Source organism: Lissotriton helveticus, chromosome 12 (assembly GCF_964261635.1).
Source record: "Lissotriton helveticus chromosome 12, aLisHel1.1, whole genome shotgun sequence".
Classification (NCBI taxonomy): Eukaryota; Metazoa; Chordata; class Amphibia; order Caudata; family Salamandridae; genus Lissotriton; species Lissotriton helveticus.
Window position 1 is genome coordinate 21,506,476 of NC_136073.1, and position 20,297 is coordinate 21,526,772.

At 43.6% G+C, this 20,297-nt stretch overlaps 1 protein-coding gene across 2 annotated transcripts in view; it reads left to right on the top strand.

Annotated features, from left to right (window-relative positions):
• GTPBP3 (GTP binding protein 3, mitochondrial) overlaps positions 1-20,297 on the top strand; it is an 81,796-nt gene that overhangs the window by 25,765 nt on the left and 35,734 nt on the right. For both annotated transcript variants that reach the window (XM_078669643.1, XM_078669644.1), the window contains 3 exons: positions 5,615-5,817; positions 6,371-6,443; positions 15,974-16,117. In XM_078669643.1, coding sequence (XP_078525769.1) covers positions 5,615-5,817; positions 6,371-6,443; positions 15,974-16,117 — 420 coding nt within the window. The remainder of the gene's footprint in view (positions 1-5,614; positions 5,818-6,370; positions 6,444-15,973; positions 16,118-20,297) is intronic.

A 20,297-nucleotide genomic window follows, 5' to 3' on the forward strand; every position in this document is an offset into this window, starting at 1 on the left:
CCCCCGACCATACAACACCTGTCTGGGGGAGACTCCAGCGGTTCCTGCCAGTCTGGAAATCCATCACCACAGACAGGTGGGTCAGAAAACGTATCCAGTTCGGTTATTGTCTGGAGTTAACATCCACTCCACCCAACATGCCACCAAAACACCGTCCTATGTCCACAGAGCATTTGCACTTATTGCAGCAGAGGTACTCGTCATGCTGCAAAAAGGGGCAATCGAGCTCGTGCCGGTGGAGGAAGAAGGCACAGGAGTGTACTCCCTGTACTTCTTAATCCCAAAGAAGGACGGGTCCCTCAGACCCATACTGGACGTAAGACCCCTAAATCAGTACATTCTATCAGAACACTTTCATATGCTCACACTGCAGCAGGTTCTCCCGTTGCTCAATCAGGGGGACTTCCTCGCAACCTTGGATCTCAAGGATGCCTATTTCCACATTCCACTGCATCCATCACACAGAAAATACCTCAGGTTCACCATTCAGGGTCACCATTATCAGTTCAAGGTCCTCCCTTTTGGGGTGACCACTGCGCCCAGGGTGTTCACGAAATGCCTGGCGACAGTGGTGGCGCACCTCAGAAGGCTTAGTGGAGAAGTGTGGCTCACTGGTTAGAGGAGGCAGACCCGGACGCTGAGATCAGACCCGGGACCAGGGTTCAATTCCCGACGCGGCAGGGTCTTGAGCCCAAAATGTCCACGGACTCGGTAATTCTCGCTTCGGTGCCTACTCGAATCACAGGTTCACACTCTGCAACTCTGGGCAATAGCTTGCTTAATCTCCACTACGGCCCCCTGTGGCGGGATGCCTGGCTTTCACCTTGGGGATACCCAGTAGGGGCTATCTCACAGGGAAAAACCAGGACGGGTTCCCAATGCAAAGCGCTTTGAGACCTGGCGGTGATATTGCGCTATATAAAAACCTATCCATCCATCCAAGGCAGAACGTTCACGTTTACCCTAATCTGGACGACTGGCTTGTCCAAGCAAAGACGGCCCAGCAGTGCGCCACCAACATGTCCCACACCATTCACCTTCTTCACGATCTGGGATTCTCACTAAATTACCCAAAGTCGCACCTTCGGCCAGCCCATGTGCAGCAGTACCTGGGCGCAACTATAAATACTCTGGCAGCCACGGCTCAGCCGAATCCTGTGAGAATAGACAGCATTCAGTCGCTGATCCAGAAGTTCAGACCGCAACACTCGCTTCCAGCGAGAGTGTTCATGCAGTTGATAGGCATGATGGCCTCCTGCATCTTCATAGTCCCGCACGCGAGGCTACATATGCGTCCGCTCCAAGAATGCTTGGCTCATCAGTGGACTCAGGCTCAAGGACAGTTGAACGACCTAGTGTTGGTGACCGGTCGGGCATACAACTCTCTGCATTGGTGGAATCCACACAACCTTTGCAAGGGCCGACCGTTTCAGGAGCCTGTGCCACAGATTACCCTGACGACGGACGCATCTCTCCAGGGATGGGGAGCTCATATACTCCACTACACGGTGCAGGGACTATGGACTACGCAGCAGAAGAAGATGCACATCAACTACCTAGAACTGATGGCAATCTTCATGGCATTGAAGTCTTTCAAAGTACATCTGTGCAACAAAGTCGTGTTGATCCGGACGGACAACATGACGGCCATGTACTACATTCAAAAGCAGGGAGGAACGCACTACCCACAGTTGTCTCATCTGGCTCAGAGCATGTGGAAGTGGGCCATTCAGAGGAACATCTTCCTCGTGGCGGAACACCTCCCGGGCAAGGACAATCAGATGGCGGATCTGCTCAGCAGATACAGCCACCAAATGCACGAGTGGGAGTTACACCCATCGGTACTCCGCCCGTACTTCCAGCAGTGGGGTCATCCAGAGATAGACCTGTTTGCCACAAAGGAAAACGCAAAATGCCAAAGCTTTGCTGCCAGGTTTCCTCACCCACAGTCGCAGGGCAATGCGATATGGATGAACTGGTCAGGCAGATTTGCGTACGCTTTTCCCCCAGCACCTCTCATACCGCTGGTGGCACGAAAGCTAAAGCAACACTCAACGACGCTCATCCTGGTTGCTCCAACGTGGGCGCGCCAACCATGGTACACCACGTTTCTAGAACTCTCTGTGGTACCGCATCAAAGGCTGCACCTCACGCCCAGGCTTTTGACGCAGAGCCATGGCGACATTCAGCATCCAGATCCGCAACAGCTCAACCTGGCGATCTGGCTCCTGAAGTCTTAGAGTTTGGCTACCTTGACTTGCCTCCTGAATGCATGGATATCATACGAGAGGCAAGAAAGCCCACTACCAGAGCTTGCTATGCAGTCAAATGGAAGCGGTTTGTCGTTTACTGTACTGAACACAACATCAACCCGCTAGATGCATCCACTCCCAACATCATCTGTTATTTGTTACATCTTTACAAATGCAATCTAGCATACGCTCCCATCAGCATACACTTATCTGCCATAGCGGCTTATCTCCAAAACAGGCAGCATCTCTCCGTTTTCAGAGTGCCTGCCATTAAAGCCTTCCTAGAAGGCCTGAAGCGGGTCATCCCTCCCAGGACCCCGCCAGCTCCTGTATGGAACCTCAATGTGGTCCTCACCAGGTTGATGGGCCCACCTTTTGAGCCTCTGCATTCATGTGAGATTCAGTTCTTAACATGGAAAGTGGCTTTTCTCATTGCCATTACGTCTCTACGACGTGTTAGTGAGCTACAGGCGCTCACTGTACAAGAGCCATTCATTCAAATTCACTCCCAACAGGGTGGTGCTGCGCACTAACCCTAAATTTCTTCCTAAAGTGGTTTCGCAGTTCCATGTCAATCAGACCATTGAACTGCCCGCGTTCTTTCAAAACCCAGAGACAGTAGCCGAAAGAATGCTCCACACGCTTGATGTCAAACGAGCTTTGATGTACTACATCGATAGGACCAAAGAATTTAGGAAGACACAACAACTCTTTGTTGCCTTTTCAGCCCAGCACAAAGGTAACCCCATTTCCAAAGCAGGTATAGCCAGGTGGATCGTTAAGTGTATTCAGATTTGCTATCACAAGGCTAAGCGTACTTTAACGGTCCCCCCCAGAGCCCACTCCACCCGCAAGTTGGGGGCCTCCATGGCTTTCCTTGGTAATATCCCTTTGGAAGATATTTGTAGAGCAGCCACATGGTCTACACCACACACATTTACTAAACACTACTGTGTAGATGTGCACTCCAAGCAGCAAGCAGCTGTGAGGCAGGCTGTTCTTAAGACACTTTTTCAGACGTCTGCAGCTGGCACAGGCGGCCGCCGTTAATGCAGGGACTGCTATTTATTCTATGCTATAGATATGAATTCAGCAGCCCACATGCCTCGAACTGAATATGCTACTTACCAGTATGCATCTGTTCTTGGCATGTAGGGCTGCTGACATTCATATCGCCCGCCCTCCTCCCCGGCGCCTGTAGCGGCTGCATAATTTACACTTACTCTTAGCATGGTCATCGCTCACACTGTTACACTCCATCTTCGCCACAATGGTTAAAAACAATCTGGGGATGGAGTCGATGCCCATGCGCACTGTAGTCCAGGGGAGGAGCCACCTATCTCGTGATACTTCGAAGACTCTTCCAGGACAACAATGTGCAATCATCCGGACCCAACACTAGGCGGCGATCTATGCTATAGATATGAATGTCAGCAGCCCTACATGCCAAGAACAGATGCATACTGGTAAGTAGCATATTCATTCTTTTACGCGAGAACAAAGGTGCCCCTTGATCAAAATTACGTGGTCTGGGAGAAAAGGGGTAACAAAGACTGCAAATATATAAACCTCCCACTCGACCACTCACTAATTCCCTTTGGCCAGAAATGGCTCTATTGTGCTATCCCTCAGTAATGTAAGGTACAAAAATTGGTATTACAGAAGATGTATACTTTGCATTCTTCTTAGAATTTTTTATTTTATTTTATTTCTTTTATCTCTTTTTCATTTGTTTTTGCAATAACATTTCATAAATAGTGAGACAATCATTTTTTCGTTTGCTATCTACATATACAAAAATTCAAAAAGGCATGATGATACCTATAATCAATTTACAGATCTAAAATACAAAATATTAGCAAAATATCACATCTTTCTTTTACCATTAAGGGAAGGCTGTGCTTATTTTACATTATTATCATCAGGCTGCAAAAAGCAGGGCCTTGTAGTGAACAATGCTCAGTAAGATTTATGACCCAGGCCGGGTCACAGAGGTGAAGAACTGAAGTATTTATCTCTTAAATAAGTCCTTGTCGACTCAATAACAAAATTATGTTTCTGAATGCTTTGAAATGGGGAAAAAATGAAAAGTTACCTTAATGAATAACTCTTCATTTTAATTTTATCCTATTTCAAAATGTATTTACAGGCAGCAGGCATTTTGCTCCCAGTTGCCAGTAGACAATGCGCCATATTTATAACTGAAAAATAGAATTTTTTTTCATCTGGGAGAAATTTAAAGTGAAGAAAACTTTTTCTATGAAACAATACAGCCTTATAGCCCGCCATAGCGGGCTATACCGGCTATTAAAGGCCCGCTCCAGCGTTTCGGCTCGGACCTTTAACAAGGGAGCAGGACTTTAATAGCCGGTATATTAGAACATTCTGCCACTAGAGGGCAGAATGTTCTAACAAATAAAACAAAGGCCCCTCGAAGCCAGAGGGGATTTAAATCCCCTCGAGCTCTGAGAAGCCTTTGTAACACATTGGAATGTTGCTCTGCGGGCCTTTACTGGCCCGTAGAAGCACTGAGCACTCCATTGTCTTCAACGGAGTGCTCCACAGTCCAATAAGTATTAAGGTATGTCTCCATTTTCAATTACGCCAACTACATCTTCATGTTTGGTGAAGCATTCCTCCCATTTAAACAAATGTTTTTTTCCGATACAAATATGTCACCATGTCTACAGGCCACTGATAGCAAGCTGCTTGGTGTCTGTAAATATGAAACTTGTAAATGGAAGAAATTTTAAATGAGTTTTATGGAATCCATATAAACAAAGTTAACTTTTCAGTTTAATTTTTTGGATACAGTGGCATATTTATAAGTGGAAAATGCTGCCATTATTTTAATTTGAAGAAATGTAAAGTGCAGAAACATGTTCCATAATCGGAACATTTTTGCAGAACATTTTGACTGCACTTTAAATTTTGTTAAACATGTAATGGTGTCACATATGGCGAATTGATGACCTGTGCCGCAATTACATATGAAACAGTCTCTCGGTCACTCGTACACATATATCCCATATACACGCACACATGTTCATACATTCCCAAAGACCACGCTCTGACTAACACACATGGCAGTCCTTTCATAGTGCCCCGAGTCAACGTATTTTGTTCAAACCATAGCATCTGGCTCTATGGATATTAGGCTTAAAGTCAATTCATCTGGGTGTGGGGTGTGTGTGGTAACCATGTACAAGTTGCTTAGCTTTCAGTTGCTCACAATGATTTCACTGATCAGAAGTAGTTCTCACTATAGAAAAGGTTGGAGACCCCTGACGTAACATAACACACCGGTCTTCACTTTAGCTCCATGGCTCTGTACGTCATCTTTGGATCTTGTTTACCCTCAGGTGCGATGCCAGGCTTGCGGCCTGCTGAGGCTGGCGATTTCACCAAGCGAGCCTTTCTGAATGGGAAGTTGGACCTGACCGAAGTGGAGGGCCTGGGGGACCTCATCCATGCGGAGACCGAGGCGCAGCGGAGGCAGGCTCTGCGGCAGATGGCCGGAGACTTGGGACACTTGTACCGACGCTGGAGTGACCAGCTGCTCAAGGTCAGCCCAGCTTCCCTCCTTTGTGTCTAAATAAGAAAGTGACTTTCCGTACAAAGAGAGGAAGCGGTGATTGAAGTCTACAAAATACATTGCAGCGGAATGCGTAAATCACTCCCTTGTCTCCCTCATTTCCTCAGGATTGGCCTCATTATCCTCAGTGGGGTCTCACTCATTGCCTTTCAGTGGCCTCACACCCTTCATTTTCTTATCACCAGCATCAAACATCATAATTGGGTCTTCTAAACATCATGAGTATAATTGTAGTATTGGCCACTCCACAATCTCGGTGGATTAAAGTGGTCTCCAAGAGTGGCGCACTCCATGACTGCGGCCGCTGTAACCTCATCTTCCAGGGGCCACGGGGGTCTCTTCCTCAACCTCCCATCAGCACCACCAGAGCTGCATTTCAGCAGTATTGTGTTTTTTACTCCAGTAATACATTCTATCCAGTGTTTGTAGGAGGACGCATGTCCAACACAAAGCTTGTGTGGCGTGGGCTGACGTTGCTGTCTGTGCCCGGTTGCTAACATTTGCTTGTTCTGGCTTTTTTCAGGCTCTGGCCTACATCGAAGCCTACATCGACTTCAGCGAGGAGGACAGCGTGGAGGAAGGCGTGCTGTCGCAAGGTTAGCGTTCTTGGTAATAGACTGGCTTCTCAGCGCTGGATGGGAGATTTGATACTAGCTCTGTAAGCACCCTGAGAGTAGATTCTACAGAACTCTGTACTCAAGCCTCTCAGACTTGTAACACCAGGTCTCTCTGCACTTCCACTACAGCTCTGTTTTGCACCAGTCTTTCTATCCTGTTACAAGCTGCTAATGGTGATATCTACATACCTCTACAGAGCCCTCTGAGAGGTCCGCAGGGGCATTTGAAAAGGGTTCTTCATCAGTGGAGAGGCAGGGGTTAATGGTCAGTGGCAGTTTTGGGGAGGAAGGGGTATGTCCTGTGACAAGAGGTACTTTTTAGGGTTGTTTTAGAAACAGCCACTATGTGTGACCCCCGGAGCTGTGTGTATTTTTATGATTCTGTGAAGGTGCCTTGGGTGTCATCCAGGAATGGTTGAAGGTCACAGCAGGAGTGGTGGAGAGAACGAGGAAGTAATTTGGTGGTATGTAGTTCTTGGAGCTGTGAAGGAGCAGGAACACAGACCATTCTCAGTTATTCAACCAGTCGAAAAATAGTATCGGTGAACTCCCATGGTCGGTACAGGGACAGAACTAAAACGTTTGCTACCCTGTGGATGTACTGTGGTTCCTGCTATAGTGGCAGAGCATAACAGAGTGGTTGGATCAGTGGCAGAGAAGTAACAGATTGGATGGGGCAATGGCAGAGGAGTAACAGAGTGGGTGGTGCAGTGGCAGAGAAGTAACAGAGTGGATGGTACAGTGGCAGAGAAGTAACAGAGCAGATGGTGTAGTCTTTGAGAAGTAACAGTGGATGGTGCAACGGATGAGAAGTAACGGTGGATGGTGCAGTGGTAGAGAAGTAACAGAGTGGATGGTGCAGTGGCAGAGAAGTAACAGAGTGGATGGTACAGTGGCAGAGAAGTAACAGAGCGGATGGTGTAGTCTTCGAGAAGTAACAGTGGATGGTGCAGCGGATGAGAAGTAACAGTGGATGGTGCAGTGGTAGAGAAGTAACAGAGTGTTTGGTGCAGTGGCCGACAAGTAACCGGGTAGTTGGTGGCAGAGAAGTAACAGAGTGGATGGTTTAGTGGTAGTTCAGTAACAAGTGGTTGGTGCGGCGGCAGAGAAGTAACAGAGTGGATGGTATAGTGGTAGTTCAGTATAGTGGTAATTCAGTATAGTGGCAAAACTGTAACACAATGTAAATGTGGGTGGGCCTGCAAATCTGTGGTACACTAAATTTTATCCAATAATGAAAACTAATGTTGTCAATGTGTGTGCGTGCGAAGCAACGGGAAGGGGTACCACCCCCCTAAGTATGAATGAATGAAGTGAGCCCCTGGAGACCAAGGGCTACGCTGCGCACAACTCTCAGGCCAAAGGCCTATCAAATTTCTGCTTCTGTTTTAAACAAATGTTTATTCAATTTTCTTGTATGTATTTTTTACCATACTCGAACATCAAAACTCTCAAAATATCAAAAGTAAAACAATTTCTTACTCCTTAAAGCATAAATATCAAAATATAACATGACATTTCTTGTTTGAAAAATTCAATCATGAAAATTAAATAATGAGAACCCAATGCATTTCGGGTTCACACTGAACCCTTCATCAGGGGTTGTAGTGACTCTTGATAAGATTGAAGTTCCTCGGGATAGTTCAGTTTCCGTGTCTACAACAAAAAGATTAATGTTTTACATTGTAAAAAACATACATGGTTTACATGTTATCCCCTTCACCAATAGTCTCAGGGTTTGCATTCCTTCTAATATCACAAAGGTTCTTAAAAGATCAAGTGAGGTTAGTTAAATAAGTGAAAAAAAGATCTGGGGAAAAGAACTAGTACTGAGTGCTCACGAGAACATGAGTTCTTCTAATGAATACCAAAAAGAAGTGTGATTCCTATGATGTGAGATTAATTGAAAAATAGGTGCGCAGAGACCTCCTCCTGAGTAAATTCCTAATGGTCATAATCAAAATAAATAAAAAGTACCTCTAACTTTCAAGAAGTCTATCAGATCATGTGCGTTCCAAGACCTCGAGTTTTTCTTATTCTGTAAAGTAACATCACTGTTTTAACATTCGCCTCTCTCGTACTTAACACCATGTGTTCACCAAGGTCAAAAATAAGTGAACCTACCCGTCAGACCCACAGTACACAACGAAAAACCAAGCTGTTTTCATCGAAAGTTCCATCCATTGTAAACATCCACAATCTGTGTGAGAAATGTGAATACTGAGTGAGTTCCCAGTCTAAATGTATGCTGACTCATGCATTAAACGCCATATAAAACACGGAGAACAAAGTCCCCACCTTACCCATAGGAAAGGTATTCTTTCTCCTGCCCTTGATTTCTCTGTCCCTGCCCTTGATTTCTCTGTCCAGGCTACTAAGACTGCTGCCACTTGCTTCGGACTAATGAGGATGCTCCGGCGGGTGCTCCCTTTGCTCCCTTTCCAGGCGAGGAGGATCATGGTCCAGGCCCTCATTCTCTCCCGCCTGGATTACGGGAACGCTCTCTACCTGGGAGCACCGGCTTCGGTTCTTCAGAGGCTTCAGGTCACACAAAACAGTGCGGCCCGCCTATTGTTCAATCTGTCCCGTCGGCAGTCGGCGAGGAAGGCTCTGAAAGACCTCCATTGGCTCCCAATGGCTGCCAGAGTCCAGTTCAAAGCTCTGTGCATCATGCACAAATCCTTCCACCGTGTAGGACCAGCGATTCTGCACCCTCTGGTTACGCCTTATGTCCCAACACGCCCCCTTCGGTCTGGTACCCTGCAGCTGGCCACCTCCTCTAAAATTAACAAAGCCCGTTGGGGTGGCCGCTCTTTTTCCCATTCGGCGACCAGACTCTGCAACGCCCTCCCCTTTGCCATCCGGGGTAACAGCAACCTCCTCTCGTTCAGAAAGGCCCTAAAAACGCATTTGTTTGCTAAATCTCGCTGATCTGCCCCGAGCCTGCGCTAAAACCATTTTATCTTCAAGCGCTGCGAGGCCCCAGGGCAGTTATGCGCTATACAAATGCAATTTTTCATTTCATTTCATTTCATTTCATTTCACATCTGTTTAGCAACGAAAGTCTCCAAAGCTCCTCCTCCTACAAATGAACGAAATCACACTAAGTCCTGAATCACAAGTCAGGTTCACAAATTGTATTCTTACATGACTTTCAATGTGTTGAGAAGTGTTACCTTCAAAGCGATCGTATCACCACCGGATAGGAACCCCTGTGCTCTGCTAGTCTCCACGAGTCCGTGAACCGTCCCAGCGGCTCCAATCCATTTTAAGATTACGCGCGTCGCGTCGTAATCATCATAAAGAAAGGACTGTCTATGTCAAATAGCCTGATCCAAGATGGCGCTCAAAAGGCGAATGCGACCCTGTCCAATACCCGAGTTCGAAACTACACTTGAACTCTAAATGAAAAACTACAATGGAGGCAAAGTTTAGAAATGTATAAGAAAACGAGACTTATGAAGGAAGAATAGATCAATTATTCATCGGTTGTGTATTATAATGAATGCAATATACCCCTTCCATTTTAAAGGTTCAGATAATTCACAAGAAGCATAACAGTTCATAATGGTCATTAAGACCCCCCCCCCGGGATTACGGTTTCAAGTCTTTTTATCCATTCAGTTTCCTTACGAGCAAGTGTGGTGTTTACATCTATGCTTGGAAAAGGTGTGACATGTTCTAAAATAGTGAATCTTAGTTGTGGAATGGTATGAGCGGCATTTACCCAATGCGCTGCCAATGATGAGTTCATATTTTTATTCCTGATACGACTCTTGTGTTCCACTATTCTAGTTTTTATTTTTCTGCTGGTTCTCCCCACATAAACCAATCCACATGGACATTTTATTGCATAGATGACATTTTCAGTTGTGCAATCTGAGGTATGTTTTAAAGGTATAGGTTTACTAGTCTTTGGGTGTTGAAATACTTTACTCGCAATCACATTCCCACATTGTCCACAATTGTAGCATTTGCGCATCCCCCTGAATTGTAACATTTGTGGAGTCCTGGTAGTCTCTTTTAGTAGCTCGCGCAGATTTTGAGCACGAGTATGTGCGAATAACGGAGGTTTGGTAAAGATATTGTGGAAATCCGGTTCATTCTCTATTAATTCCCATCTTTTCCGAATGATGGCTTTAATTTTGGGGGCCTGTGTTGAATGTTTCAATACATAAACTTCTCTTCTCTCAGTCGATTTGACTTGTCTTTTCAAGAGTTCCACCCTACTTTTTATAGACACTGTTCTTCTCGCCTCACATAGTTTGGTGTCCGGGTAACCTCTACTTCTGTATTTCTTTTCCTGTTCCTCAATCTCTCTTTCGCATTTATTTTCGTCCGAAGTTATTCTCTTTATTCGCACCATTTGTGAAACTGGTAGGTGTTGGTTCTGTGACAGTGGATGACTACTTGTGAAATTCAATGCACTATTCACGTCGGTTGGTTTATGATAAACCTTGGTTTCCAACCCCTTCTCGTTTCTCAAAATTTCAATGTCCAAGAAATGTATCTTGTGTTCGTCAATCTCCGATGTGAATTGTATTTTGCTGTTGAAAGTGTTCAATTCAGTTAAACACTCCTCCAATATCTGCCTTGGACCCTGCCAAATGACCAAAATGTCGTCAATGTATCTCATGAAGAGTCTAGCATGTCTTCGCCACTCTGGATGATTTAATATGTGTTGGTGTTCAAAGTGTGCCATGTACGTGTTCGCATATGCGGGTGCCCCCAGAAAACCCATGGAGGTTCCCGTCCTCTGTACATAAAAATCATCTTTCCAGCGAAAATAACTATGATATAAGGCATAGTGTAACAGCTCAAGTAAAAACACACTTTTCTCTTCTGCAAAGTTTGATTGTAGTAATCTCCATTCAGTTGCCTCCAGCCCTTCTCCGTGTGCTATTGACGTATATAACGCCACCACATCAACGGGAAATAGAAAGATGTTCTCATGAAATATGTCTTTTATCATATCAAGTTTCTGTAAACAATCCGTGGTGTCCCTCACATAAGTTGACCACGCTTGAACGAGCGGCTGCAAATGATAATCAAGATAGTAGCCCAAAGTTTCGTGAATAGATCCGCATCCAGCAACTATGGGGCGGAAGGGTGGGTTGTCTCTATTTGTATGCACTTTGGGCAACATGTATATTGAGGGAATTTTAGGATGTTGGTTGAACAAGAATTGTCGTGTTTTGGTATCAATGACTCCCATTTCCACTCCTTTATCCAAGATTTTTATGAGTATTTGCTGAAATTCCTGTGTGGGATCTTGAGTCAAGTGGATGTATGTGTCTTCATTTTGGACATGTGTATGTACACTTTGAATTTACTCTTTGCTTCAAATTTTGAACAGAGGATCATCTTTTGTACCTACATATACTTCTAATGAACTGGAGACGGAGGTGTCCCTATTTAAATTTATGAGGAAGTTGAGATTGCGTTGTTTTTTTTCAAATGAAGTGACTGTTGAAACAGAACCCCTCTCTGAAAGATAATTTAAACCAAAGAGTAAATTCATTTCACCAATATCCCACAAGACATTGGATAATTTTGAGGTACTAGTCAAAAAAGATCTTGAACAAATCACTTACAGACAATCTCCTTATTCGAATTTCTCCACACAAGAACGGAGGATTTTCAACAAATTAAGACAGGATTCATCCATCACCTTTCTGCCGGCAGACAAGGGAGGAGCTTTAGTTGTTTTGGATTCTGAATTTTATCATCAAAGTGTACATACACATGTCCAAAATGAAGACACATACATCCACTTGACTCAAGATCCCACACAGGAATTTCAGCAAATACTCATAAAAATCTTGGATAAAGGAGTGGAAATGGGAGTCATTGATACCAAAACACGACAATTCTTGTTCAACCAACATCCTAAAATTCCCTCAATATACATGTTGCCCAAAGTGCATACAAATAGAGACAACCCACCCTTCCGCCCCATAGTTGCTGGATGCGGATCTATTCACGAAACTTTGGGTTACTATCTTGATTATCATTTACAGCCGCTCGTTCAAGCGTGGTCAACTTATGTGAGGGACACCACGGATTGTTTACAGAAACTTGATATGATAAGACATATTTCATGAGAACATCTTTCTATGTACCGTCGATGTGGTGGAGTTATATACGTCAATAGCACACGGAAAAGGGCTGGAGGCAACTGAATGGAGATTACTACAATCAAACTTTGCAGAAGAGAAAAGTGTGTTTTTACTTGAGCTGTTACACTATGCCTTATATCATAGTTATTTTCGCTGGAAAGATGATTTTTATGTACAGAGGACGGGAACCTCCATGGGTTTTCTGGGGGCACCCGCATATGCGAACACGTACATGGCACACTTTGAACACCAACACATATTAAATCATCGAGAGTGGCGAAGACATGCTAGACTCTTCATGAGATACATTGACGACATTTTGGTCATTTGACAGGGTCCAAGGCGGATATTGGAGGAGTGTTTAACTGAATTGAACACTTTCAACAGCAGAATACAATTCACATTGGAGATTGACGAACACAAGATACATTTCTTGGACATTGAAATTTTGAGAACCGAGAAGGGGTTGGAAACCAAGGTTTATCATAAACCAACCGACGTGAATAGTGCATTGCATTTCACAAGTAGTCATCCACTGTCACAGAACCAACACCTACCAGTTTCACAAATGATGCGAATAAAGAGAATAACTTCGGACGAAAATGAATGTGAAAGAGAGATTGAGGAACAGGAAAAGAAATACAGAAGTAGAGGTTACCCGGACACCACACTATGTGAGGCGAGAAGAACAGTGTCTAAAAAAAGTAGGGTGGAACTCTTGAAAAAACAAGTCAAATCGACTGAGAGAAGAGAAGTTTATGTATTGAAACATTCAACACAGGCCCCCAAAATTAAAGCCATCATTCGGAAAAGATGGGAATTAATAGAGAATGAACGGAGTTCCACAATATCTTTACCAAACCTCCGGTATTCGCACATACTCGTGCTCAAAATCTGCGCGAGCTACTAAAAGAGACTACCAGGACTCCACAAATGTTACAATTCAGGGGGATGCGCAAATGCTACAATTGTGGACAATGTGGGAATGTGATTGCGAGTAAAGTATTTCAACACCCAAACACTGGTAAACCTATACCTTTAAAACATACCTCAGATTGCACAACTGAAAATGTCATCTATGCAATAAAATGTCCATGTGGATTGGTTTATGTGGGGAGAACCAGCAGAAAAATAAAAACTAGAACAGTGGAACACAAGAGTCGTATCAGGAATAAAAATATGAACTCATCATTGGCAGCGCATTGGGTAAATGCCGCTCATACCATTCCACAACTAAGATTCAACTATTTTAGAACATGTCACACCTTTTCCAAGCATAGATGTAAACACCACACTTGCTCGTAAGGAAACTGAATGGATAAAAAGACTTGGAACCGTAATCCCGGGGGGTCTTAATGACCATTATGAACTGTTATGCTTCTTGTGAATTATCTGAACCTTTAGAATGGAAGGGGTATATTGCATTCATTATAATACACAACTTATGAATAATTGATCTATTCTTCCTTCATAAGTCTCGTTTTCTTATACATTTCTTATACATTTCTAAACTTTGCCTCCTTTGTAGTTTTTCATTTAGAGTTCAAGTGTAGTTTCGAACTCGGGTATTGGACAGGGTCGCGCTCGCCTTTGGAGCGCCATCTTGGATCAGGCTATTTGACATAGACAGTCCTTTCTTTATGATGATTACGACGCGCGTAATCTTTAAATGGATTGGATCCGCTGGGACGGTTCACGGACTCGTGGAGACTAGCAGAGCACAGGGGTTCCTATCCGGTGGTGATACGATCGCTTTGAAGGTAACACTTCTCAACCCATTGAAAGTCATGTAAGAATACAATTTGTGAGCCTGACTTGTGATTCAGGACTTAGTGTGATTTCGTTCATTTGTAGGAGGAGGAGCTTTGGAGACTTTCGTTGCTAAACACATGTAGGAGAAAAGAATACCTTTCCTATGGGTAAGGTGGGGACTTTGTTCTCCGTGTTTTATATGGCGTTTAATGCATGAGTCAGCATACATTTGGACTGGGAACTCACTCAGTATTCACATTTCTCACACAGATTGTGGATGTTTACAATGGATGGAACTTTCGATGAAAACAGCTTGGTTTTTCGTTGTGTACTGTGGGTCTGACGGGTAGGTTCACTTATTTTGGACCTTGGTAAACACATGGTGTTAAGTACGGGAGAGGCAAATGTTAAAACAGTGATGTTACTTTACAGAATAAGAAAAACTAGAGGTCTTGGAACGCACATGATCTGATAGACTTCTTGAAAGTTAGAGGTATTTTTTATTTATTTTGATTATGACCATTAGGAATTTACTCAGGAGGAGGTCTCTGCGCACCTATTTTTCAATTAATCTCACATCATAGGAATCACACTTCTTTTTGGTATTCATTAGAAGAACTCATGTTCTCGTGAGCACTCAGTACTAGTTCTTTTCCCCAGATCTTTTTTCACTTATTTAACTAACCTCACTTGATCTTTTAAGAACCTTTGTGATATTAGAAGGAATTCAAACCCTGAGACTATTGGTGAAGGGGATAACATGTAAACCATGTATGTTATTTACAATGTAAAAAATTTATCTTTTTGTTGTAGACACGGAAACTGAACTATCCCGAGGAACTTCAATCTTATCAAGAGTCACTACAACCCCTGATGAAGGGTTCAGTGTGAACCCGAAATGCATTGGGTTCTCATTATTTAATTTTCATGATTGAATTTTTCAAACAAGAAATGTCATGTTATATTTTGATATTTATGCTTTAAGGAGTAAGAAATTGTTTTACTTTTGATATTTTGAGAGTTATGATGTTTGAGTATGGTAAAAAATACATACAAGAAAATTGAATAAACATTTGTTTTAAACAGAAGCAGAAATTTATTTTATTTTTTTATTTATTTGAAGGTTTTTATATAGCGCGAACAAGATCTTTGCATATATCAGAGCGCTTTACAAAAAGCACAAGAAAAACAGGGGGTAGGAAAAACAAGAGAGCGGTTAACAACTTTTGAGCAAAGAGTACTTATAGGAATGAGTAGCAGAATAGGGTATATACATGAGGGAGCATAGTCAATCAACTAAAACAATAATACAAGTAGACAGTCAGATAAACGATTATTCGAAAATCGATAGACCTTTGGCCTGAGAGTTGTGCGCAGCGTAGCCCTTGGTCTCCAGGGGCTCACTTCAAAACTGTAACACAGACATTCTCAGCTGATAAACTGAGGTGATTGGTTGAGTGGTGTACTATTAGTACAGACCATTCTCCGGTGATGTTGCGCTGAGGTGTGTGGTTCCGCAGTCGAACGCTAACAGAGTGGTTGGTAAAGTAGCAGAACAGTAACGCCAGCCCCACTCTGGTGAGGTTGTTCTCAGGGGTTTTGTACACATGCACAAGAGTAACATAAACTCTTTCTCAGTTGACCTCGCAGTGAGGTCTTTGCAGGCGGAGATAGCAGCCCATTTGCAGGACAGCCGTCGGGGAGAGCGGTTGCGCAGTGGTGTGCAGGTGGTGATCGCAGGAGCAACGAACGCTGGAAAGAGCAGCTTGCTGAATGCGATCTGTGAGTACTCTCAATCACTTATTCCATATGTGAATACTGATAGTGGAGGACTCGAGGTACCAGCTTGCCAGTGCTTAATTTGTGCCAGTGTGTTCCAGTGCTGGGCATCGACAATTATTTATAAACACCAGCACATACTTATGAGAAGCTTCCACATGGTGGCGCTGTCCGAGCGTATTTGTAAGAAAATTTCAATAGTGGATCATTATATTATTTGATATATCCTTAAAAAAGTGATAATACTTGAACTTAAACCTGCAGTTTAAAGTGGTGTGGGTTGTGCCAGCTGCAGTGGATCAGGGAGTAATACCATGAGCCCTGGCAATTCATTTGTTTACAAACCAAGCATTGGAGCTCACCCTAGAGGAACCATGGGCTGTGCGAACTGAGTGTGGGCCGCCTTACTCACCATAAAGGCAGAGTACTTGCAGTATATTGAACTTCATCTTATTCCCACTAGCAGATCACTGAATGCCCCAGCAGGGGGTGCTGTGCTCTCAGATCCCATGAGCAGACTCTGTGTCCAGCCAGAGACCTTCCAGTGCCCCCTCCTGATGCATTCTTGTGTGAAGGGGACATTTACTGCGCACATAGCTGGTTGACTCGCCAAGTTGGGTGGGACCTTAGCTGTAAAGGAAGCCTTTTCCGCGACCCTAATATTTATATCTTTTGCACATCCTTTCTTTCTGTGTTTTTCTGGTTTGTTTACACAAGCTGTCTGTGGCACTTCATTTACAAGAATAGTGCTTGTTTCTGCTTTGTTTGCTTAACTTTATCTTGACACTCTCCTTGTTTTTGTTATATTCTGTTGATACAACACTGTGTGATTGAGACGGCTTCTGTTTCTGACACCCATTGGCTGAGAGATCTTCTGAAAACCCACAAGGACTCTTGCAGGAAAAGCACACCACAAAATAATAAAGTTTGTTCTAATAAAGACAAATGAAAACTGCTTAAACACGAGAGGGGCTCATTCTCTGCTCCCAGTGCCAAGATCCCTTCTTCTGAGGTTAAGAAGTGAGTGTGTGTTCTTTTCAAGCATTAAAAATGTTCAGCCAAAGCATCCATTCAGTTTGCATTGTTTCCAAAAACTATTCCAAGGGGAGAACCTGTTCCAAAGACCCTTCAGTAAAAATGATGACCAACAAAGCTGATCAGGCCTACATGTTTCCCCATTTCTGGATCTGCCGCCGTGCTTTCAGGCCTTACTCAGGCACTTATCTAAATGAGCGGTTTGTGGTGCACAGAATACAGACAAGTCAATTTTTTAGAACTGCATTTTGATGTCATTCGTTTCCACACTGGGCAGTGGTGGAACTATGAAATACTTTGGCTCCGCCCCTGTTTTAGAAACCACTGCGTGTTGTACGGTTGGAGACCCTCACCATGTAAACCTGAGTATTGTGCTCGTATTTTTACAACTTTTACTCATTTGCTTTTGTATACAAGGCTTTTAGAACATTTAAGCACCGAGATCGAGGTGAAACTCTCATGTGTGTTATTATATATCGTGACTGTAGATTCACGTAACCGCACAGATTGGATTCGTAGCGTGTTACAAGAACCTATTGGCGATCCATCACTGCTGAGAGATTCATAAATACTTAAAAGACTTAAAACAAACAGAACAGGACCCCCCCCCCCACTCTGCTTAGCTGTATTGTTAGAAGTCTGCCACCTATATATATAGGCCCCCTGGGTTATTTGCCTATTGCCCCTTTTCCCTACACTCAGTGTGGCATGAAAATAATGGTGCAACCCTAGTGTCTTATGGAGCCGCACCAGCTCCGGTTGCTCTGCACCTTAGTCATCAATTACCAGGAAGAAAACATTGCTGCACATATTAGCGGTGTACGTTTTAACCAGTGCTTAATTTGAGCCTGTGTTTTCTGGTGCTCAGCACCGCTACTTAATTGCTGTCACCACACTTAAGACACTCTGCCACATGATGGCGCTGCTCATCTAATTTAGAGATGAACAGAACACTGGTTCTTTATGAATACAATACACATAAAAAAGACTAATACCTGCCTCCTTAGTCATTCCTTTAGCTTTGGGTACCTGGAATAATCTTGACTGTTGCACTTTCAGGCGAGAGAGGTGGTTAGTAGTTGTTTTGGTGCCCTCACTGGCAGCAATGACGGGACATTGGGTGGTGCAAGCTGCAGTGGCCTCCTGCTCAGGGCCCTAGCACAAATTATTTTACAAATTAAGCACTGGTTCTAACGCCTTCTTTGCCAATTATCTCATTTAGGGCTCATGATCCCATACAATAGTAGTGTTGCAGTCCCCATCTACATCAGGACGCTGCCACTTAATTTAGCTTCATCTTTGGTGGCCCTCTGAGTCACTGACATTTTAAAAATCTTTCTTTAAAAATCTTTTCTTGGCTGCTCCCCACACTGCTCCATTTTCACCCTTTTCATTTTTCTTTTTCACTGTATCACAGACACCAGTTTTAATCAGTGGTTTACTCTGTCCATTCACCTGACTTTTTTGAGGGGTCTCTAAAGAAGTTACATCTGTTTTGAAACTTTCGGCCATGAGTGCGATCTGTAGCCTGTAAGATGTAGCTGATAAAATATGGAAATGCGTTCACCTGCGTAAAGCCCATCTATAGACTTCTCGTTAAAATCTGACTTTAACTTGGAAAGCCCATTTTCTATTTTTCGAGACATCATTGTGTTTTTGCAATAAATAGATTCACTTCAACACAAGTAGTGCATTGGAAAAAGTAGTGTAAGATAGCCACCTGGAAATCTCTCTGGAGCAAAAGAACTACTGTCATTTGGGAAACAAAGACAATGCCCTCTCCCCCTTTCATCCTCCCCACCCCACGATTGTCTTGCTTTTCTTTTTCTTTTTAAAACAAAACTTGCGGTTGTCTCAATGAGCTCTTTTAAAACTCTATATAACACATTAACAACCAAACCTGCAGCATATCCAGGCAGAATGTTATTCACCAAATGAGTAAGCACTGATTTACTCTTCCATACAGGTGTGTAGGGAAATCTGTTTATTGACATTATTTTTTCCATCCTTCAGAGTAAAGTACTTTAGTTAAACTTCCACATTGTTGACCTCAGTTTCTTTTTAAAAACATTGCACCTGTCTTTATTCAGCCACTGCTAGGTGTGTTTGAAAAGTTGAGTCTCTGTAGGACTCGTGAACCCCCTCTTTCCTGCAGCACAGATTCTATGTTCCACATGTATCATGTAAGTGTCTCATGGGGACAGCCTTGAAGGTTTAAGAAATAAGGCTTTAAAAAGAGGCAGAATGCTCGACAGCCTTCTGGATTGTGAGTCGACACCTAAAATGGCTGCCGCTTTGAGAGCCCTGTGACGTAAACACAAACTGCGAAAAACATTTTCGTGTCGAAGAATGTAGCGTTCTTTCTACCATCTTTGAATTCTATTTGAATATGAAAGTTGTGTGCTTTCTGCTGCTCCCAGACCATCAATTGCTGATATTGGTAACAAATTCTCAATGTTCTCACCTCTGTAATTGCTGAACATGGCAAGCAAGAGGGGAAAGATGGGCAGTTTACTTTTGCAAAACCAGAGACCTGCATTACATTCTATATGCAACAGTCTTTTACGTTTCAGCGAGGGCCAGTTTTTTTCTGAGAGTATTACGTAAGGAAGGAACGCTGTACTGTTTGCACCTGTGCTATTCCTCCTGGTCTGTAATAAGAAAGCTTGAGAAATTCTTTCAATATAAAAGCAGAGCCTATTTGCAATGTTGACTTAAGATTCATTACAAAGGGAACCTTGGTTGCACAGGCTTGGTTTGATTTTTGATGCCAGCGATGGGGCTGCAACGACTAACGTACACGGAGGAGCACTGAAGGTTCATGGGTGCTAAAGCCCCCCCCGAACCACTTACATAGGTTCATGTCCCCCTTCGGTTGGTTAAATATTTTGCTCCTTTCGGACAGATGGTGCCAAACATTGACCAACCCTTTAATGTCGCCTAATGTGGAGGTAATGGTGAGGTTTGGATCAATGAGGACCCTCTAATGACTCATGGAGACCCCAAAGTTTGCCCACACCCCAGTATGCCCGCTTGCTTCCAGAGACCTTGGTGTGTCTTTGCTGAGAGCCACCAAGGGCGAGGATGCGACGACTATTTAATTTTATCTGAAGGCGGACAGCTCAAAGCCCCATTGAAGCCTTGCGTT